The sequence below is a fragment of the Carettochelys insculpta genome, chromosome 11, assembly GCF_033958435.1.
Source record: "Carettochelys insculpta isolate YL-2023 chromosome 11, ASM3395843v1, whole genome shotgun sequence".
Classification (NCBI taxonomy): domain Eukaryota; kingdom Metazoa; phylum Chordata; order Testudines; family Carettochelyidae; genus Carettochelys; species Carettochelys insculpta.
Genome location: NC_134147.1, coordinates 48,259,696 through 48,283,482, shown reverse-complemented (window position 1 = coordinate 48,283,482; position 23,787 = coordinate 48,259,696). Strand labels below are relative to the sequence as shown.

Here is a 23,787-nt window from a genome sequence, read left to right as displayed (position 1 = left end):
AAAAATAAAATCACATGGGGAAAAAATCAATTTGATGGACTTGAACAGAGTCCCCAGAGTAGCCTGGGGATTTAGTCTATGACACTGTCTTACTGTTAGCCTTCAATCATAACATTCATTATTTTCAGGACTGCTGCAGACAGACTAATGATCTTTTTATGATTTTTCCTGTAGATTATTATTGAAACTCTATTGATTTTCCTTCCTAGCCTTTCTGTCCAAAACTGTGCCTGCATTTGTAATTTACACATTTTGAGAACCCGAGTAGTAAGACTATTCATGCCTATTATCTTTTTGTTTGCAAACCCCAGTGATTTCTGTTTCTAGGTACAGTGCTATTTTATATGCGATGCAACTTTGGGGAACTGAAGTGTGCTTTTTAAACAATGATGTGATGAAATGCATTTGGAATGCATCTGGATGAAAAATGTACTGTTTTATAATTTCTCAACTGATGCTAAATGCATACCTTTATAGAGAGACAAACATGTAGGGCAGCACAAACCACCAAGTTCAGGCAAGACCACATACATAGACCTTCTGTTAACAGACGTTTGTTGAATATGTTCTGAAAAGTGTCCAATGATGGGCCTTCTACAACAACCCTGGGAAGCTTGTTCCACTGCGTAACTACCTTACAGTCAGAAAGATTTTCCTAATAGCTAACTTAAATCTCTCTTGCTGCAGATAAAGCCCACTGATTCTTGTCCTGTTTTCAGTGGACACGGTAGTAACTGATCCCCATCCTTTTTATAATTGCCCATAGCACACCTGAAGATTGTTGTTCAGTCCTTCCTCAGTTTTCTGTCTCAAGGTGAAACACTCCCCCATGTCCCAGCTTTTCTCATAGGTCAGTTTTCTAAACCTTTTATCATCTTTGTTGCTCTCTTTTGGACTCTCCGCAGCTTTCCTAAAGTACTCTGCTCAGAACTGGACACAATACCCCAGCTGAGGCACCACCAGGGCCAAGCAGAGTCAGACAATTACTGTCCAGGTCTTAGGCATCAGACTCCTGTTAATAAATCCCGGAATGACAATAACCTTGTTCACAGCTGGATCACTCTGTTAGCTCATATTCAGTAGGTGAATCAAGATGGCTGTGGCTACACTACATTCCCCTTTCGGAAGAGGAATACAAATGCAGCTGACTGGAAATGCAAATGAGGTGCAGATTTAAATACTGCACACTTCATTTGCATAATGGTGGCCACTCACTGTTCCAGAAGTGCTGTTTTCAGGAAAAGAATCAAGCAGTGTAAATGGGGTTCCTTCAAAAACAAACCCCTTTTTCGAAAGAACCCTTCTTCCTGAAAAATATGAGGATGAAAGTTGCTTTCAAAAGTGGGGTTTCCTTTCGAATGAACCCTGTCTACACTGCTCAGGGAACAGGAATGCAGTCATGGGGCTGTGCCCCTCGCTTCTGCATCCACCCTGCCTCTTCCCCCCAGTGCCCCACACTACCCCATCCCTGTTTGGTCAATTCTGGTTCCTCTGCTGTCACCAGAGCAGAGTCCTGAAGCCGGTAGCAACAGAAGGTCTAGCATTGACCTCCCCAGGTCTGGCAAATTCCCTGGTCCAGGACCAGTCAGGTCCTGAGAGTGCCAGACAAGGGAGGTACAACTTGTATTTATCTTTATTGAATTTTATCTTATTTTAATGCAGATCAATTCTTTAAGTGCCATCCATGTGAGAACGGGTAAGGGGACTTGATGGGGGCCAGCACTGAAACGGGGAGAGTGCCAGTAGAAAGGGAGGCCCACTTTGTACTCCGAAAATCTTTAGATCCAGGCCAGGGTAAAGATCAACTATGACTTGAAACATTTTACCTGAGATAAGAAAAACTGCTTAGGGTAAGAATTGGCATCTGATAAGTTTCTTAGTATAGTAGAACAACAAGAAGTCCTGTGGCACCTTATAGACTAACAGATATTTTGGAGCATCAGCTTTCGTGGGCAAACACCCACTTTGTCAGATGCCCACTCATGCATCTGATGAAGCGGGTCTTTGCCCACGAAAGCTTATGCTCCAAAATATCTGTTAGTCTATAAGGTGCCACAGGACTTCTTGTTGTTCTCGAAGATACAGACTAACATGGCTCTCTCTCTGACACTTAGTATAGTAGAGTTAGCAGGTATCTTTTGTTTAACATATGGTAAACTCTTTCATTTCTGGCAGCCCTGGGACCAGGAGGTTGCTGGATATTCAAATATTCTGGACAGTAGAGTGATATACCTAGCAATGCATAACACTAAAGAAAAACAACATTAGATATTAAGAAATACAAAAACGTATGCAGAGTACTTTATTTATCCATAACAGTAGTGTTGTATGCTGCACACTTATTCTGTATGTGCTGTATTTATTTGTACTTACTTTCACTATACTGTATTTATGGAAAACTAAAATTTACTTATGGTTGAAGTGTTAGTTATTTGAGAGTTCCAGATGATAGAATGCCAAATAGGAAAGAGTTCACTGTAGTAACTTACTTCGATCAGTCTGTTTTCACTTGCAAACATTTAAGTCCTACTTTTTATTCTTAATTTAAAACACTTTTGTTTATTATCAAGCCCATTATAAATAATTGTTACCTGAGGTCTGGGGGAAAAGCAACCCCAATGCATCTCTCCCTCTCACTGATAAAGTCAAACATTTTTATGAGCTTTTCCCCTGGTAAAACTTTTCCACAGGCTAAGATGGCTTTGGAATTTTGGTCCCGTCTGGGGGTTGGTTTCCTGGGTGCTGCTGACAGCTCTATAAAACTGAGCCCCCCCCAAACGTGAGCTGGTTGAGCATTGCTTTGCAGGGAGTGGTAACCCCAACTCTGTACCTTGACAGGGGGAGACTAGAACTTCTGGCCCAGCAGGAAGGCAGAGATGAATAGCTAGATCAGCGTACCGTAGGACAACCCCAAGGGGATTTTTGTGATCCACCCCATCCCAACTGGATCCAGGACTGCTCCCTGCTGGCCCTCACAAGCTACTTCCTTACATTTCAACAATGAACCACTGATAACTACAGTTTTAGTATGACCTTTCAATCAGTTTTGCCCAAACTTTCTATTGGTTGAACCTTACTGATGCTGAACGAGAGAATTTGCTGGACCACAGGAGGTCAGTGTCGTCTAGCAGCATCAAGAACACTTCCACTGCTCACTGGGCTCTTAGAAGACATTAGAGGTAAACGAGAGCTAAATAACAGAACTGAGAGCCAGGACTGGTGGCTATAAACAACTTTATGGGACCATGGGAAATTTGGACCCACCCATGAAAAGTGCACATCAGGCTAACTAAAATCATGCTGGACCATGGATGATGCTAGACAAGAGTGTGCCAGACTAGAACAACAAGAAGTCCTGTGGCACATTATAGACTAACAAATATTTTGGAGCATCAGCTTTCGTGGGCAAAGACTCACTTCATTTTTGCCCACAAAAGCTCATGCTCCAAAATATCTGTTAGTCTATAAGGTGCTACAGGATGTCTTATTGGTTCTGAATACACAGACTAAATTGGCTACCCCTCTGATTCTTGCCAGCCAAGAGAGGTTCAGTCTGCAGTCATTTCATCTAGACTGCATTTTCCTCATTTGCTGATGAGAAGGACATGTGAGACTGTGTCAAAGCCCCTACTAAAAATCATTATGTTATTACCTATAGAGATTTGGATGCTGTCACAATTTTTCTGTCCAAACAATGGAAAGCATTTCATTCCAAAGCTAAATCACTTACCGGAGCCTCAGCTGTCAGATTTGAATGATTTCTTAAGATTTCTTTGAGGGACTTTCTGCTTATTGATGTTCTTAATTGACTGACGGATGTAGACCTTGTTTTTTCAGAGGTGTTTGGGATTTCCTTTGAGAATTCAGGTTTATTTCCAACTGGAGAAAGACATGGTGTAGGCATCAAGTTCCTTGGATTATTACCAGCCTCTACTTTTTCCACAGCTGAATCTTGTGGGGTTGATGATAGTGTTTCCATGGGGGCAGGTTTGCTACATCCTTTATACTTCCAGTACTCAGGAGTTGCTGACATCATCTTTAAGGGGAACTCTTTAAAAACTGCAGAATCAGATGACCCTGATATAATGGGGCTGGTCGTGAGGTTTGAAGCATGCTGCATGAACTCACTAGGATCATCCTAAATTTGGGGGGAAAGAGTGAGAGAGAGAGAGAGAGAGTGATTTTTGAGTGGAAACTATATTTTCCTTACCTTTAAGACTTGTTTGAAATATTTAGCCCTAAATGATCAAAATTACTCTAATTATGATGACAATTTCAGATTTTTGAGCCTCTCCAGCTCCCAATGAAGGAGAAAGGAGCATCAAGTGCAAAAGATCTTTACAAAAATCAGGTGTATGTATCTCAAGTTGGGTGCTCCAAAATGATAGTATGCTTTCAAAATGTACGGCATAATTCCTTCTCTAATTCAGAAAGCTTGGAAACCCTAAAAGTCTGTACATAATAAATATACTTTTAGTATATAGTGTTTTACAAAACTGTGCTGACCAATAACACTGATGTATGTTAGAAAAGTCAACAATGTTAATATCTGCTGGATTATTGTAGCGGGAGGAGACACCTTAACATGTTGTATACAAATCCAAGACATATCTGTCTGCAGAGATTACCATGAGCTGCTTTCAAAGTCACTACAAATCATTTAATAGAATTATAGAACTGGAAGGAACCTTGAGAGGTCATTAAGTCCAGTCCCCTGCACTCATGGCAGGACCAGGCATCATCTAGACCATTCCTGTTTGTCTAATATATGCTTAAAAATCTCCACTGATGGAGATTACCTTCCTAGGTAATTTATTCCAGTTTTTAACCCCCTTAAAGTATAGCTAATGTCCAACCTAAACCTCTCTTACTTCAATTTGAGCCTATTGCTTCTTGCCTTACTCTCAGAAGTTAAGGAGAATGATTTTTCTCCCTTTTCTTTGTAACCTTTTAGGTAGTTGAAAGTTCTTATATCTCCTCTCAGTCTTCTCTTTTCCAGACCAAATAAACCCAGTTATTTCAGTCTTCCTTGACTGGTCATGTTTTCTGGACCTTTAATTGTTTTTGTTGCTCTTCTCTGGACCTTCTCCAATTTGTCCACCTCTTCCCTGAAATGTAGCATCCATAACTGGATACAGTACTCTGGTTGAGGCCTAATCGCAGAGTAAAATGGAAGAATTACTTCTTGCATCTTGCTTACAATGCTCCTGTTAATGCATCCCAGAATCATGTTTGCTTTTTTTGCTACATTGTCACACTGTTGACTCATATATAGCTTGTGGTCCACTCTGACCCCAAGCAACTTTTCTACAATACTCCTTTCTATATAGTCATTTCCCATTTTGTATGTGTATTCTTGAGTGTTCTTTCTGAAGTGGAGTACTTTATATTTCTCCCTGTTGAATTTCATCCTATTACCACAGACCATTTCTCCAGTTTGTCCAGATAATATTGAATTATAATCCTATCCTCCAAAGCACTTCCGACCCCTCCCAGCCTTGTGTCACCTGCACACTTCACAAATATATTCTCTATGTCATCACCTAAATCGTTGGTGAAGTTCCTGAACAGAATCAGACCCCAAACTGATCCCTGCGGAACTCCACTCATTATGCCCTTACAGCATGACTGTGACCCACTGATACCAGTTATGCACCCACTTTATAGTAGCTCTATCTAGGTTGTATCTCCCTAGTTTATTAAGGAGGTCATGTGAGACTATCAAATGCCTTACTGAATTCTAGGTGTACCACATCTACTGCTTCCATCTTACCCACAAGGCTTTTTATCTTATCAAAGAAAGCAGTTAGGTTGGTTAGACATGATTTGTGTTTTAAAATCAAATCTAAAACAGTTTCCTCCTGCAGTAGCTTTCCTCATCTTTCGAAATTAAAAAAAAAAGAAGTCTCCAACACATTCCAAGAAATGCTATTTTTCCCATAGACATCTGGATAGTTGAAGTCTCCCATCATCACCAAGTCCTGTGCTTTGCACAATTTTATTCGGCGATCAAATTCTTCCTGATTAGGCACTCTGCAGTAGACGCCTACCATGACATTACCCTTGTTTTTCACCCATTTTATCCTTACCCAGAGACTTTCAACAAGTCTGTGTTCTACTTCCATCTCAACTTCAGTCCAAGTGTATATATTGTTACTCTATAAGGCAATCAAATAGTAGCAAATAACATTTGAGAATGCTTTATGAATCTGTTATTCATTTTCTAAACAAGATGCATATAAAACATCTAAGAATTTACTAGCTATTTCATTAAATTTCAACTGAAAGCAAATGACTTGGGAGGAAGAAAGACTGGGTAAACTAGGGATGGTTACCCCATGGTCCATACTGAGAAGAGGAAGGGAAAAACAGAGGCCTCCCCTCCCTGTCCATCCAGGTGCCACACCTCCACTCCTCACAGGCACAACACAGTACTACTGTATTTGATGGAAAGATGGCTCTGACTTAAATGCTGCATTTTAAATATGCACATTTCATTGTCTAAGGTTCAATTCTGCTGATACTGAAATGAAAAGGAGCTTTGTCATTGCTTTCACTGGGACCAAGAATAGGTCCTAGAAGGTGACATTCATATTTAAAAGAAAACACTTCATTATATAAGAAACTTTTCAACAAATATAGTAGCACTCTATTACATATTTTCATAAAGAATACCCATCTCTCCTATTGCTTTATGTGGATCTACACAAAACCTAACCAGCGAACATTTTGTGGGTCGGGGATAAATGTTACGTACAGGTCTTTCTCAATTGTACTTCTTTTGTTAATGTATCATTCATTCTTTAATGTAAAAGAAAGAAAAGGTGTTACAGCAGATTCAGCTGTCCTTCCATCTACCACAGGCATGCACGGGGCTCTCCCTATAAAAGAAGCTAAGAATTTTTTTCAGCAGCCACAGCCAGATGAAGGCCAAAACAATAAATTAATCTTTCTTCAATATTTTTATCTTGGATGCTATATTTCTGGGGCACTCAAATCACAAGACTTTCATTTTCCCTGGAAAAAAGAATTTTAAAAGATAAAAATCCAGAAAAAGGGGCCTTGAATTGTTTATTATAGTGGAGTAATGGCACTTTGTAAGCAGATTAGCAGGTTAGCTGAAAATATTAAATGCTAAATTATTGAAATAAACAACCGAAGCAGGAAATAAATTTGGAGACATTCTGACTGCAAGATTTTCTTTTCTCTCTTCAGACAATAAATTTAAAAATGTAATTGGAATGTGCTCAGTTTCCCCCAATCTCTGTCTAAATGGATCCTATTTTCCTGTTTTATCATCCAGCATTGTTTTGGAAGCAATGCAGGAAAGTGAAGGTTACGAGAAGGATGAGTTAAATCAGCTCAGTGTTAGGAGAAAGTATGTAAACCTTGAAAATGTCAAATGAAAGCGAACATAATTTGTCAGTGTTCACAATTAATCCTGCAAAAGGCATGAAAGTGAAATTTATAATTATATATATTATGTGATTAAGGGTGGAATTCAGCTGAACAATCAGAGTACAGACCCAGTTCTGCAAAGTTCATAAACACATACTTTGCACATATCAATTTCAGAGGGACCAGAGCACAAGATTAAAATTAAGCACATGCGTAAGTTTTTTCTGAACTAATGGGTATCGGAGCTATGTGTAGGGAAGCAAATGGACCTTAAGGAAGACAGAATCCACATTATGAGAGGAGGCGGCTGAATGTAATGTATTTAGGCTAAACTTCCTAAATTTGATTTGTGAAATACCTGCATGAATCAATGTGTTACAGTCGCATGCGTAACACTTGATAATATTTTATTGATGTATTTTGTGGCATAAGCCTTTTAACCCCTGGAATATTTCTGTTTTTATTAAGGTAGAAGATGCATAAGGGAGGACAAATGAGAATAATCTCCTATTAAAGCAATATCTTAACTTAGCATCACTAACCCTCACTATCTTGCAAATAACTAGAAAAGAGATAAATATGCAATGTTTTCATAGAAGGAATCTGAAACTTCACATGTATAGCCAATTCTACAGTATTTATTTTTCTTGTAGGTTTTGTGTGTGCAACATGAGGTTTAGTTTTGTGAAATGACTTTAAAACCTTTAAATGCTTAATATGCTGCATTTGTTCACTTTGGTTTTGTTAATGCTGAAATGATATGCATTTTGGAAGGCTGTAAATGTTGCTTCATTTTCCTAGTTTGGGATTTCACTGAGGCACAGAGACACATTTCTCTTTTCCCCAGATTTTTATTTGCCACCCCAGTTATTTTAAACCCTACACTATAAACCTGCACTAAGTTACGTTACTGTAGTTTGACAAGTTATTAAAGGAGATGTCACATTATTTTCACATATTGGAGACAAACGGATAAGCCTGGACTACTTAAGCCCCTCCCACATCTCAGTATCTATTGAATTGGTGTTTATAGCTATCTGTCTGTTAAATATTCAGGCACCAAATTGTGCCAGGACTGTCAATAAAGTTGCTCTGATTAACTCTAGCCCAGCAGCTGTATACTAAGAAAGTGAATGATTTCCCAGAGGAACTTGCACATCTATTGCTGTACTACACTCCCTGAAAGAACATGAAGATGGGCAGTTGAACGCTTCTGGATACTTGAAAACAATTGCTCTTGCTAGGCTGTAATTTTAAGAAGATCATTCTAATGACTCTTGAGGGCTATCCACTTAGAGCAGATGGGACATAGGCTGTTTGTATCTAGAGCGTTAATGTCAAAAAGTCAGAGAAATTGATTTGCAAGGAAATACCGTCTTATTTAACTGTATTATGCTTGCTCTTCCTTTTTAATTATATAAGTGCAGAAAATTTCCTGATTCAATTGAAGGCCTCACAAATGAGCTTGTCCACTATATGCCCAAGGTTTTGGGTGGCAATGTACAAAGCTGCAGACTCTACGCAGTGTTACAAACCATCAAGGGTTCTCACTTTTGCTCTAGGTTTGGCTGACTGGGTGGATGCAGCCAGCTGAGTCTAATTAGACAGCATCAATGATGGAAGAGAGAGTGGCACTGGAAGGTAGGTGTCTCCTTGAAAGTCTGGCCACTTGTACAAATGTGGAGTAAGTTGCTGGTGTTAATCTGCGGCAAGATAAGAAGCTGTTTTGCTTTTTTCTGATCATTTGGGAAAGGCAGTTTAATATCAGCACTTAAGTGTTTCAATGACTAAGTAGCTCCCCACTTACTGTATTTATAAATGATTGCTTTTTCCAGCTTGCACACTAATTTGCAAAACCAAATGCTCCCCTCTGGGAAAGCTCCACACATAGAAGGTTCTCTCTAAGTATTAATATGCACGGACAGGCACTCCTAAAGATCTCGTGGCCTCCAGCTCACAGCATAAGGCAATTCAAAGATCACTGCTTTGAAACTTAGCGCAAAGCAATTTGGCCAAGGTCTCACATGCCTCAATGGTCAGGCCCTTCATTTCTCATATTATTTTATTAATTTCCTAGGAGTTTATCAGAGTTTATTTCAAAAATTTAAACATGGGTGAAAAATCTGTGAAAAAATAATTTCACAGATTTACCTTATGGGGTAACTATCTGGGTTAATACTGGAGCATGAGAGGACAGGGGAAAAAAGCAAGAAATAGGAAAAAGGAGGAGCGCACTCTTTACGGAGCCATCATCTCTGCTCCCCATTACACAAACAAAACCAGTGTGCTGCTGGTGACTTGTGCAGCTGCATTTCACACGAGGGGCGTCAGGGCAACCTTTGCAAGCTCACGGCATCTTTTTCAAAGAGTCTTTTCCAAGGTTCATTCACTTATTGGATGTCACTGAATTTTTTCTCTTTATGTTAGCTGAGTCAGACGGGACACTGCCCATGCCATGTGCTCCTTTGGTGCTGCTCCCTGGGACCGCAGGGGATTGGAGTGACCTGTTTCCAGCCTGAGGGGCAAAAGCAGGTTCTGTCTTGTGGCCAAAGTGGAAGCAGCTCTGTGCTATTGGTCCTCTCTGAGTGGTGATAAGTCTCTGGGCCCAGTTATTCCTGGGACTATCATGGGGGGCAGGCAGGGGGAGGGAGCAGGTGGGAGGCAAAGGATGCTTGGTGCTCTCATGACTGCAGCAGGTGGGAGTGAGGGTGCCAGTACTTATGGAGGACATGTGCAGGAAGAGAAAATGCCTGATGGGAATACGGAGTGCCTGATACTCACGGTTGCAGTGTGTGTGTGGGGGGGGGGGGGCGGGGGGGCGCGGCAGGGAGGCCGTGTGGCTAGATGGTGTGAGGGAGGCAGACGGGGTGGGTAGCCCAAGGCTCTGCTAAGGGAGCCAGTACTCGCAGGGCACAGTCTTCTGCTCTGTGCAGCCCGCCACTGCAGCTGTCAGGCAATCACAGGAGGCAGTTTAGCCCTCTTGCAACTCAATGGAACAGCTGCAAAAGCCATCAACTGGCACGCACAGGCATATGCCATCCAACAGGGAGTCTCTGAGGTGGGTGCCTGGGTCCACTGAGTTCAAGCAAGTACAAAATGTGGGCACAAATCTGAAAAATCCAAATACTTAATTTTTAAAACCTGTGAATTTTTGGTGGTTTTTGATAAAAAACAAAACCAAAGGGGCCTATTCATGGATTAATGAGTCTTTATGCATCGATGCTACTCGAGTCACAAATACATAACTCTGCCTTCTGAAAGCATCCAGATTCTGACTTAACTCCCCGCAGTACCAAGTCAGAGTAGCTCCACTGATTTCAAATTTGTCCTGGTGTGAAATCAGAAGTTGGACCCAACAGCTTAATGTGGAAAATTTGTGACCTGATGATTTCCTTTCTGGTCTGGGCTTCTCCCCCAGCATGAGCTATTTGGATTGCATCAAAGTTCAGAAGCTTCATTCTTTGCAAAGCAGCGTGGGCTTCACCTTCATTCCTAGGCAGAACCATTCTTCGGTAGGAAGATGCTTCAGAGTGATAGTCCTAAAATCACTGAATTCCAGGGATTTTAGGAAAGGGGAAACAGTCTTCCTTCTATCCCAGCTATGTTGTATTCCAGTATCATCTTCCCTGAGCTGCTTGATACATCCCAATTATTTCAGTCAAGCTGAAATGTCAGGAGCCAGAACCTATAACTATCAAATGGACAATTATTTCTGTAGTCTGTTCTTAATACCTAGCTATCTGTCACTACTGGCTCCACTGGTCTGTGGGTTTACAAGCTGCAATCACCAACTGTAAAATAAACATGACTGGTAAAAATGTTTGTTTTTCCACAAAAAGAAAAGCAATTTATCACAGCTGGCTTATTTGTCCTATGGTGATGTATTATCTGACATCATACACACACTCAGTAAATGCAGCTTAGTAAGTACAAAATCATACAAACCGAGGAATCAAAAATATCAGGCGCAGGACTAAGGAAGGATGGGACATAAAACGGTGGCAGTTCTCCAGCGCTAGCCCCGATGGGCTGCCATTGCTATATCTACCTGGTGCTTGTAGCTCCTGCCAGCTATGGACTGCCATTCCCAGCCAATGGGAGCTGTGATAATCAGTGCAAACTGGGACAACTGCTTCCCGTAGCTCCCACTGGCTGGGAACATCAACCTGCAACCAGTTGAAGCTGCAAGTACCCACTTGTGCAGAGGTGCAGTTACATTTTGCAGTGGTGGCCTGCATGGGGCAACCCCTGGCAAACTGCATACCGCTCATGGGCCGGTATTTGCCCACCACTGATACAAAGCAATCACAAGTGACATGCTCAAAACAACTAACTTAAAAGGAGAAGGCTAGAAGTGATGGACCCATGGATAAAAAAAAACCATTGTATTTTTACTTTTCTGCAACTTCTAAAATTAGATATACATTCACTGTATGGGATGTTCAGACATAGCAAAACAGTGAATATCTAGTGCCTGCAGCATATCATGGTCAAGATATTTTTAGAGTAGGTTTGTAAAATTCAACTTAAGTGGGTGAATAAATATCATTTTGGAATTTTAATGATGGCAAAATTGGGTTAACAGATATTGGGATTAAGAAATTTTCACAATGATTTGTCTTAGATTGTGCTAATATAATAGACATCCTCATGCCCAGATCTTGGTTTCTACACAGTAATGGCCTTACTGGGTCAGACCAAAAAAGTCAACCTAGCCCAGTATTCTGTCTTCTGACAGCAGCCAGTGCTAGGTACCCCAGAGGGAATGAACAGAGCAGGTAACCATGAACTGATCCATCCTCCGTCATCCAATCCCAGCTTCTGGCAAATGGAGGTGAGGGACACCATCACTGCCCATCTGGGCTAACAGCCATTTTCTAGAATCATGTTCTCTGTGTGGTAGTCTTGACTTTATAAGCCCACTATGAAACATTTTTACACACACACACACACAATCAAAGCGTGCAGGAATCAAATACCAAGACTTACATCACGGGAAAAAATTATAATGATGTGTCTTAAAACAGCTTCTTAATGTAGCTTTAGTTAGTAGCCAGTCTGACTTTTATTGAGCATAATTGACACAGAAAATCCCTGGGGATTTTAAAAAATTCCAAAACAGACATCATATGGTAGAGACAAGACCCAGGTCACTGCTCATGATTCATTATATCAACTTTAGTTGGTTTAACCCTGAAATTCTGAGATCATATTTGAAATGAGGTCTGACAGGTCTAAGGTGGAAAAAAAAACATATATATATAAAAAAATAAAACCTCCTGAAATTTTCTATTGATTACAGTTATCATCTGGAAAATATTTTCCCAGGAGGCATGGAACAGTATTTTTTGCAAAGTTTCATCTGTCTTGGTATCACATAATTCTCTTGTACTTCCTTACAGTCTGTGAGAAAAAGATTAGAATGATAAGAAACAGTTCTATAATTAAAAACAAAATAGACTGGAATGCTAATAACGGCAGAAATAAAGGCAGTTACCATAACAACGTGATGCTACTGTTCACTGACATGGCAATCTGCTTCATTTTATAAATATATTAGCAGTTGGTGAGTTTTTCCCTTTTCCCTCACCAATCCAACTGCTCAAAAATTTTTACATTGCAAAAGAATAAGCCCCCAGAACTACATATGGCATTACTGCATTTCAGAAGCGGTGACCAGTGAGTGAAAAATTGGGCATCAGACCCAGCATTCCCATCAAATTCTTGCAGTTAAATTACATGCTGCCTACTTACATTCCCCTGTAATTTTTGTTAGAAGTGTTTTTCACACCCTAAGCTAAAACACTGTGTGATGATGCTGAGTGCCAATAAACAGGCAGGATGTCTTGACTGCATTCTGAAGTGATGTGAGCAAAGAGCTCCCTGCATATAGTTTGTGTAAATGTATAAAGGGATAGATTGAACTTTTAGGCTCAGGCATGTATGGTGGAGGTAAGCTTGTGGGGAGGTGACTCCTTCCACTCCACCCTCTCCCAGCTGGCAAACTGCACATAACTCTAACTTCTCCACCCTCCCCTACACCCAAAGACACAAACTGAGCATGATTAATTTGCTCTCCCATTCAAAAGCAGGTGGCGTAGGGAGGGCTTCACTCCATTGCTCAGCCATAAGCTGGAGGGCAGAATCTCACTCTGAGTTTTCAGATGAAGCACTCTTTATCAAATATTGCATAGACAGAGCAGCTCACCTCTTCATTGCTGTCACTTCCATAAAAATCATCTTCCATTCGGGCTCCTCTACAGACCCCATCACTGTCCTCATTTAAATCCACAGGAAGCATGCAGCCTTCTGGTGACATGTTTGGGGACTTTCCATGAGGAGCTGATCGAGGCCTTGATGAAAATGTGAAAATCTGTTTATGGTTTATTTGGTGTTCACTTGTTTGTTCACTTCCACTTTCTATGTCAGTGTTCACTGGCAGGGATAAATTACTGCAGGATGTATTTTGAGTAGCTACTGACCGTCCACTGGAATCCATCTGATAACTGCCAGTGCAATTTTCAGAAAATACCCAGTCATCTGAAATTTACAAAAGGTAACAGCATAAAAATAATTGCAGAGCTCAATAAAATGTTTTTTGCAGCATATAACATTAAATAAACTCTCCATAGGTATGAAATATCAAAGTTATACAGCAGAGTTTGTTATGTGAAAACCTTTATTCCATTTGTGCTTACAAAAATGTCCATGAAAAAAGTCATGCTGCTTTCTAGTAATCTTGCATTGTGGCTAAAGATTTAACAAAATGCTTTATTGGTCACAGCTCCAGGCAGTTAATTTGCAGGCCACAGTCCATTTCAGTTGAATAATGTACAAGGAATTTACAAATCTGAAATTCCAATTAATACTGCTAGCAGTTAAGAGTCCTGTGTAATTCCAGGAGAGCATATTTATTATAGTTGGTCACTGATGGTGCATTTGATATTCACTTTTTTTGTGAAAAAGATTTTCTAAAAAGTCACACATGCTGTGCAAAAAGTTCAAAGTGTTGCCTACCCTGCCACCCCCACTAAATTTCCATACTTTTTTTTTGGACCAAAAGTCCAAATCCTTAAATTTAAATATGAAACTACCTCATGTGAAAAATGGTGTGCTGTGAAAAATACTGGAAGCTATCCATTTCACCAAGTTCTCCTGACTGCAGTGCTAATCCGCTAGGTTTAAAACAAAACACAGAATGACTGAAGTGTAGTTCAAGATTCAGTATACCAGGTAAACATGAAAAACCCAATTTTACACTCACCTCTCTGATACTTGTTAGCATACATTTGACTGTTTGAAATGATGGTGGAGGAAAAAAGTGCCAACCTGATCTCAAAAAGGTATCAGAGAAAAGGGGAATTGCTCAAGTGTGCAATCGTCCATTTTCTTCATTACACATAGTACAGAAAGAAAAGGGAATGAGGAATCCAGAATAACTAGCACTTTGGAGAAATAACTGACTCCTGACTGGCTTGCTCTGTAACAGCTGTGATTTTTGCAGTGCTGTTCAAACTGGCATTCAGCTAAAGAAGGGCCTAGTTCTACCAGACTTCAGCTGAGGAGGGAATAGGAACTGAACTCTAAAAAGGCATTTTCCACTATAAACTGGCCAAAGAACTTGGAGAAATGCCGGCTACTATTCTACTTGTCTTGTACATGAGCTGACCCTAGTACATCAATAAACTACTTTGTTCAAAGACAGGTTGTCTTAAGGTCTCTTTAAACTAAAACCCATGGAATTAAGAAGCCCAAGACATTTTTCAGTAACCTCTGTAGATCAAGTTGATAAAGACTGGCCTATAAATTAAGGTGTTCTAAAGTACCTTTTAAAAATATCTACTGTATAGAAATTATGCAAAAATAAAGTATCTTACCTTTAACAAAACAAAACAAAACAAAACAAAACAAAAACCCCAGAAGAACTCAGATACGGTAGCATCTATGCACAGTGAGAAACCAAACAACCTCTCGCATTTGTTAGAAAAGCTTGACTAAGAATTTCCAACATTTTGGAGGTTCTTTCACCTACTGCATAAAGCATGATAGCTTTTCTGCGCTGACCCTCGTCTACAAGATGACCTGGTAGTAGTCTTTGAGAAAAAGTTCTCCATTCTGTGCTAATCTAAAATTAGTTCAAGATTATTTGATAAAACATTTTTTTCAAGAGAGATAAGGTGGGTGAGGACCAATAAAAGATATTATCTCACCCACTTTATCTCTTTAATGTCCTGGAACCCACTGAGCTATAACAAAATGGCATACATTTCTCTGTCAGACAAGTGGGAATTAATGTTAGCTATTATCCAAAGCTGTACATTGAAGCTATCAGAGAAAACACTAATTTTCCTTCTGCTTTTCTACAGTACTAATCATCTTGCAATAACAAATCACTTCTTACTTACTAGATGCAGTCACTATACTTAAGTATATATTTTAAAACTATATTGTTTAAAGTAAAGTAATCACACCCATTCTAGGACCTATTCTGTTGCAGCTTTTCTCACACTGGGAGTGAGGAATCTTACTGGGGTTGCATGAGCAGGGGACTGCCACAAAATTACCATGAGCTGGAGCCAGGCTCCAGCTTCCCACTGCTCACAGGAGCAGAGAAACTGACCAGCATTACAGTGCTGGTCAGTTTTCTGTCTCCTGTGAATGGCAGGAACCTGGGAGCCAGGCTCCAGCTTCCCACTGCTCACAGGAGCAGAGAAACTGACCAGCATTGCAGTGCTGGTCAGTTTTCTGTCTCCCCTGAGAGGCAAGCAGCCTGGTGCTAGGCACTAGCTTCCCACCACCGAGTTGTGTTAAACCAAGATACGTGCAACTTGAGTACATGCATCTTGGAGTTCTGCTGTAGTCAACTTGCTCAGTTCAATTATGAATAAAAATTAGGTGTCAGAGGATGAGAGCTACCTGTTCTAAAGCCTTGAAGGACACAGCAATCAGAAACTGTTGAACAATTCACTTATCTACAGTATTTCCTTTGTTTAACAAATTACAGTTTTAAATGTAAAATATGTTTTGATGAACTTTTGATGGACATGGTAGCAACAAGCTTGTTGATCACTGGAGATGTGGGCTTCTTGGAGCATAAAATGGTGATGTTGTGTGTTCAATGTATTTGTGGGATCCTTGCATTTTGCACAGGGAAGTCCCTCAAAGTTAGATTCTAGAACAAGAATCCTTGAAATTATCTTGCATGTTACTTGGTCTGAAGAGGGTTATTATGGTGGCTTGAGTTGTTGCTCTGAAGACCAGGAGATCATTGATCAATGTTCAGTCACCAGGTTGATGGCACTAGTTGTGATTTTTCACGTGAGTGGGTCATGTTCATGCTGCCATATCATGCCAATGATTTTCAATGTTTACATGAGTGACGTGCCTCCAAAGAAATAGTGCAAACTTGCATATGCAGATGATTTTCCCTGGCAACACAAGCAGCTACCTTCAGCAATACTGAATCCACCTTGAACAGGGACCTAAACACCATGGAGGAATATATCCAGAAATGGAGGCTCAAGCCAAACCCTCACAATAGTCACTTCATGTCATTTTAATAACAGGAAAAAATGCATCCTGAAAGTGACCTTCTGCGGCAACATTATGCAATGTGGCCACACTTTGACCATCTGAAGAAAGCAGCTACCAAGATGAACGCAAGGATCAACCACGTTCAGAAACTGGCAAGCACAAGCTGGGGAGAAATGGTGCTACTGATATCAATGATAACCCTTCTGTACTTTGTAGCCTAGTGCTGTGCACTTGTATTGAGCAGAGGTTTCTATGCTTGCCTTGCTGATGTTGAATTAAACACTGCAATGTGGTACATTACTGGAACCCTCAAGCAGACCCCGACACCTAGGCTGCCAGTCTCATCTGAAATTGCCTTCCCATCCATTCGTCACGACACTGAAACCCTACAGGAATTCTCGATGAGCACAAAAAATGAATGTTTTCCCATCTAACAGGACCTTAACAATATTCCTTACCACTGCTTGAAGTCGTGTACACTTTTTTGGAACCACACATTAAACCTTTAACACATATCTCATTAAGGAGCTTGAATCTCATTTTCAAAGGTTATTTAAGAACCTACATGCCACTGACTACCCATAGAATTCACCCTCCAGAGCACCTAAATCTTCTTACAGTGATATCTAGACTCCTAAATCAATTAGGTGTTGCAATAGCCTATCCTCCTGGTTAGCAAAAAGATGCACCATATTTAGTGTAAAGGCTATAGTTGGCTACACATCAACATTTTAAAGACTACCAACTAATAAGAATCAGTCTTTCTTTCGGAAAATAACTAAACAATAGAAAGGCGAGCAATAATAAAATAGATGATTTAAACTGAGGTTTCTACTTTAATCATGGTTTCATTATTAAATTCTATCCACCCTTTCACATTATTTGGCAATTTCTCTGTATTTCATAGAGTCACTGCAGCTGATATAATAATACATACTTGAAGATATGTATAAGTGTTTGAAATCCTAGTACCAAAAGGCAGTGCAGAAGTGTAAAGCACTATTTTAAAAGATCTTGCATACTGAAAGGGCAATTTAACCTTATTTTATAACACTCTGCTTTCACTAGACGGCTTTTGTTTGCTAAGAACTAGTAAGTGTAAATTTTTTGGAAAAGCCAAATGGTGCTCACCAGTGATGTTAATTAAATGCACTCAATTTAGTAATAAGCTAAGTGTAAACATAAACAGCAAATAAATAATTTATTATGTTACTGATCTCTAGAGTAAAATATACTATGAAAATACAAAAGTATAGAAGATTGCGAATGATATTTTACACTGAAGATGTATTTCAGCAACTTGTGACACCTGCGAATAATTCAGCATCGCTAATTGTTTATAAGTGAAAGACATAGGGTGTTCTAGACCAGTGTTTATTAAACTTTTTGACACCACAGAACACCAATCAATCATATTTCTATGCAGAACATCTATGAAAATTTTCTTTAAAAATTGTTGTCAGACAAAAAAAACAAAACAAAAACATAACAACCCCACCCCCACCTCCAAACAAACAGCAACATATACAACCAAAACCAAATGAAGTAATTTAATCAGGTAAGGCACACCTGTGAGTTGTTCATGGAACACCAGTGTTCCGTGGAACATAGTTTAAGACACTTCTACCTCAACCCAAATCCTTTTATCTCTCAACCACCAATTACACTGGCATTTCTTTTTACCTCAACTATTTCCGTAGCAATTGTAATGAATAATTGGGTGTATTTGCTTAGGAAATATGTAAATTATTGTGTAATCACAATATGGCAGCAAACAAGATAAATGCAAGAATGATCAAACATCTAATTAGTTTCTCTACACAGTCAGATTTATGCTAGAGCTTCTAATTGCAGCCTAACACTTTAATGAAAGTTTCAACATTGCATAAATATGACTGAAACTATAGACTACATTAATTCATTTTATTTCTTCCCTTGCTCAGAAACAATTTACCTTTGTAAAAATATTGCACACCTGCAAGGCTAGATTTATGTATGTGGTTCCCACTACAAATCTGAAGAATTTCCATTGTAAATAGCAATGACAGAACCACAAGGTAACTCTAGGGATCCTTTAACAGGAGACAATCACAAATGTAAACCCTAGTGGTATTTAAAATGTTAACATTCTTTCTGAATCGGCCAACATAAAACATATTTTCTTTAAATGGAGAACTGTAAATGTAAAATATGTTTTTCTTCAAGCAGCCTTTTCATTACAGGAGCCTGATTCCAATTTCTCCTACTGAAATCAGTAGCAAAATGCCTCATGGACTGAGTGGCAGCCGGATCTTCATCCTTTTTAAGATCTATTGGAAGGTTAGTAATTGCAGCTCACAATTCTTTCCTACCAAAAGATGATTTCATTTAAAATATGTTAAAAAAATTTAAAGATATATTTGATGAATGATAAAAAAGGTAAAAAAATCAAGCAGATGAACATTTTGTAAGGCTGGCTAATAAAATCAAACACTCCGGAAACCCTAAGCAGTTTGGTTAAGTGAGTGCTACAGCAATATGGAATTTAGGGTTTTTACACTCACTCTTTTATAGGAAGCTTACCTGCCGGCTTACCTTCATTTCTATAAAGTCTTGTGCTTTGAGAATACAAAAATATTTTTTTCTTTATCTCATTTTTTAAAAAACAAGTTGTTTTAAAAACATACATGTTAAAGAGACAGATGGAGATGTTTGCGTTCTTTGGTTTGATGCATTCATAGGTGCATTCTCCTCTCTTTTGAAAGCAGTTTCTGTACAGTATTTTAAAGTAACTAGTTGATTTTCTTTCTAAGGTTGTATGTGTGAAGCAGTGATGTTTTATTTAAAATGATGAGGCTCCGTCTATTATTGGATATTTTTTCTTTCAAAATGAGATGTGTGGCCCAGTTCTGCGTAAACTGTTTTTTCTTATAGATTGCATGTCAGAAAGTCTCTCCTCTCTGCTGCAATCTTTGAAGGCAGGTCAGAGCAGAGTCCAGCAGAAGGCTCCTCCCTCCCACTTTTCTCAAAAGGGCTTACCTGCTGGCATCCCTTTGAAGTTGCATAGGGCAGTACAATAAAGGCAAACTATGCACATTTAAACAAACCCAGGTTTGTGAACTGAGCCAGTGGTGCCAACAGCATCAGCAAAAATATGAGGATTGGTTGGGATTGCTGGACATGCTACCTGAGAGAACAGAAGTTATTGGCCAGTTTGATGCCTTTTCAGGCCTGCTTTCAAACACAGCCCATACTATGCAGAATTCCAAGTTCACCCCTCTTTTGGCACAGTTTTATTAAGATGTAAATTAACGATAAAATAACAAAATTCATCTCAAGCCCTCTCCCCAGCTTGGCTGCTCCTACAGTTCTTGTCTCTGGACTTATCAGCTCATTTCCTAGAGCATCTCTCACTAGAAGACTACTTCCACCTCCCTTATATGCGGGTGGAGTAACAAGCATTTATATTTACTCGACAGGACTGTTTATGGCCCTTTCCCATTAGGTACTAAACACATAAATGATAAAAAGACAATCCATGACCCAGACTGCTCACAATCCAGCAAACAGGGTCTAGGTATTGTGACAAGTTGCCTATCAGGCTCCTAGGGATTTCTGCGCTTCTTAGAGGTTTTTTGGGTGCCTGAGTCTCTTGGTGGCCCCTTAGCTACCTGGATCCTTCCAAAGGCAAGGCCCCCCGCTTACCAAGCCATTCTCATCACAGGCAAGTCCTCAGTGAAGGTGGAATAGACCCCATTACAGGGTTCAGGCTTCCTCTTTACCTAGTGGGGCAACACTCCAGGGAAGGGTGGGGGGAGTCCAGTCCAGCCCACTACCCTGGATTCTGGCCCAGGGTCCCTGAGAGACAGAGGTGGTTAGTAGGTTCTTACCCCTCCCCTAACGTAGCAGCCTCTCCCTGGGCCACTTCACCCACCACTTCCCTCTGGTACCTGGTCACTCTGCTCTGCAACCTCCAGCCTTCTCCTCGATGTGCACCTCCCAACTCCTCTCCTTCCAGCCAAGAGGGGAAGCCTTTCAAAGTGAGCCAGCAGGTGCTTGATTGGCCCAATACTGCAGGCTGGTCCTTAATGAGCCCCATCTGTGAGCCTAGTTCAGGAACCTGAAGGCTTTGACCCAGTTCCCAGTGTACCTGATTTCTGTAAGACTCTCGCAGCCTGCAGGCTGTGGTTGGCCATACTATGTTCGAGGTATTCTCCACACCGGGGAGAAAAATTGTCATAGAAGCCACACAGCTGATGCTCTGGGACTGCTCTCTATGAAGTCAGCCAGGACCTTGGGGTGGCATGCTTTCCCACAGGGCATACTGTCCCAGGCAAGAAGCCTCTCAGCTATGGCCTCCCTGGTCCAGAACCCAGCATCCTTCTTCTCATCCTGTGCTTCCCACAGGAGGTTCAGCAAACCCATGCTGGGGGAACCCAGGGCCAGACATCCTAGACTCCCCGTCTCCTCTCCGAGTCCCCTAACAGCACATGGAATTGCTCTGAAACACTGACACATGCATGGTATTCATGCCAACCAGTGAGACCCACCTAGGCTCCTGTACAACATAAGAAGGAAAAAAACCTCACTTTGCCCCGGGTATCTGTCTTTTTTTTTTTTTTTTTTAGTCACAATGCAACAGTAGTATGAAAGCGTACAATTTTTTTGGTTTTTTTTTTTTTGGCAGTGCAAGAAAGCCAACAGGACAGACAATGAGTTATTTGATTTTTTTGGTAATAAGTAAGTGGTGTAACACGTATTAACTGCTCAACTTTAAAAAATGGAAGTGGGTTTATGCAGGCACCATAAGAATTAAATCCAAAAACTATTACCTGGAATGAGTAAAAGTTACAACTTTATTAACGACCAGCTACTTTCAGTGTGAAATTGAATAAGAGCTTAAAGAATAATTTATTTTTAGTCCCTTTCCTTTCATCATGAAAGTCTGAAGTTATTTTATTTATGCATTGTTCTGGCACTCCTTGTTTAATCCTGAAAATCTCTATCAGTGCTCTAAAGCAATTCTGTTGCATAGTGTTTGATATCCATAATCTGTGCAGCACAGACATTTCTATTTTATGTGAACTGGTTCAGGATCCTTTGAAATTTATGAGAGAGAATTTCTTACTCTGGATAGAGAAGAGATGTAAAATAACACAAAATTAGTGCCACAGCATTGATTATCTCAGATTTTTTTTGCCAGCATTTTTTAAATATCAGCTTCTCAATCCATTCTTGTCTGCTGATGGCTCTTGTGGTGGATGGGGCAGCATGACATGCAGATCAGCTGTTTCACTGATGTTTCAGTAGAGAAAAAAACTGAACTTTCAGTTTGAACTCATGACTGTGAATAAGTTACACGAATTACATAGTGCGCTCAGTACATTCTCAGGGAATAATCGTGGAAAGAACAATTTATTTTTACTTAGAAAAGAATTTTCATGTTTATGAAAATCTACTTGTAGGGAGATTTCCTAATTCTAGACATTGCATAGCTCATCTGGTTTTGACTGTACTAATATTACTCATTATATTGCAATATTTTAAAGTAAAATAAAAATTATAATATGAAAGGGGGATTTTTGACTGGAAAATTCTCAATCAGTCAGGTCTCCTTTCACATGCACAACCTGGGAATCTGCTTCTGAAATTTCTGCTCAGTGTTTCCTGCAGTACCCTTGAGCAATTAAAGGCCCAGTGCTGGTACAATAGGGGATTCCATATTATTTCTGGGAGTATGCTAATGACTAGGACAACTGGATGATGCTTTATGAGCAATACTTCATGTGAGATATCATTGGAAAGGTTGTAATCTGCTAAATATGATTAGACCATTTATTGGCATGTAGCATTCCTGTATTTGAAGTCAGAAATACAAAATATAAACACGTGTTACTAACATGGTCATGCTAACTGGGGGCCATCAGTAATACAGCAGGGTCTCAACATTTGCAAGGGTTCTGTGTTGAGAACCCTTGGGAATGTTGAATTCGGCAAATATGGCAGCCACTGCTGGTCTGGAGCCCAGAGCCCCAGCGAGGCAGCAGCGGCTGGCGCTGCCAGCGCTCCCGCCTGGGACCCTGGGGAAGAGGTGGCTGGCAGAGCTCCTGCCTGGGACCCCAGGGAAGCTGTGGCTGCTGGTGCTCCCTGTTCGGGGCCCTGGGGAAGTGGCGGCTGCTGGTGCTCCCCACCCGGAGCCCTGTGAAGCAGCAGCTACTGGCACTCCCTGCCTCTGAGCCCCAGGAAGTGGCAGCCTCTGTGAACATAAGTTTGCAAATGCTGAGACCCTACTGTACTCAAGGAACTTAATGGCCCAATACTCAGGACAATAAGCTGTGAATAGACTTGTTTTTTGTGTAAGCCTGGGAGAAGGGGCTACGGTGGATTCTAACAAGACATGTGGCCATGTCACCCACTGCATTCTGCAGGCTGTTATCCTCTGATCCCACTGAGCAGCACAAAAAGAACCAAACCAAACCAAACAAACCACACTCCTTCTCAAGAAACTCTGAAGCAGTAGATACTGCCTGAGAGCCCCAAGATCCATAAACTTGAAAATCCTGGATGCCCCATCATCTGTGTCATTGGCATTTTTACTGTGTCTTCAGGCTTTACACTCCCAGCACTCCCAGGTATCTGTGACATCTCTGACTTCTCAAGAAAACTACAATCCATTGGTGATCTTCTCCAGAAAACACCATCCAGGCCACTGTGGATGTAGGAACTCTCTCCATCTGCATGAAAATGGACTATAGACTGTCAGGAACTCGATCCCCAATGACACCACAGCACAGTTGATGGCTGAGCTTTGTGACTTTGTCCTCATTCAGAAGCATTTTATATTTGGGGATAATTTATACCTTCAACTCAGTGGCA

The 23,787-nt window shown here is 40.4% G+C and overlaps 1 protein-coding gene across 7 annotated transcripts in view; it reads right to left on the bottom strand.

Annotated features, from left to right (window-relative positions):
* Positions 1-23,787, bottom strand: part of CFAP20DC (CFAP20 domain containing) — a 180,046-nt gene that overhangs the window by 65,693 nt on the left and 90,566 nt on the right. For 6 of the 7 annotated variants that reach the window (XM_075005363.1, XM_075005359.1, XM_075005357.1 and 3 more), the window contains one exon: positions 13,607-13,938. In XM_075005363.1, the coding sequence (XP_074861464.1) occupies positions 13,607-13,938 (332 nt within the window). Of the gene's footprint in view, positions 1-3,730; positions 4,139-13,606; positions 13,939-23,787 lie in introns of all 7 variants that reach the window. The other variant, XM_075005364.1, reaches the window with a different exon arrangement.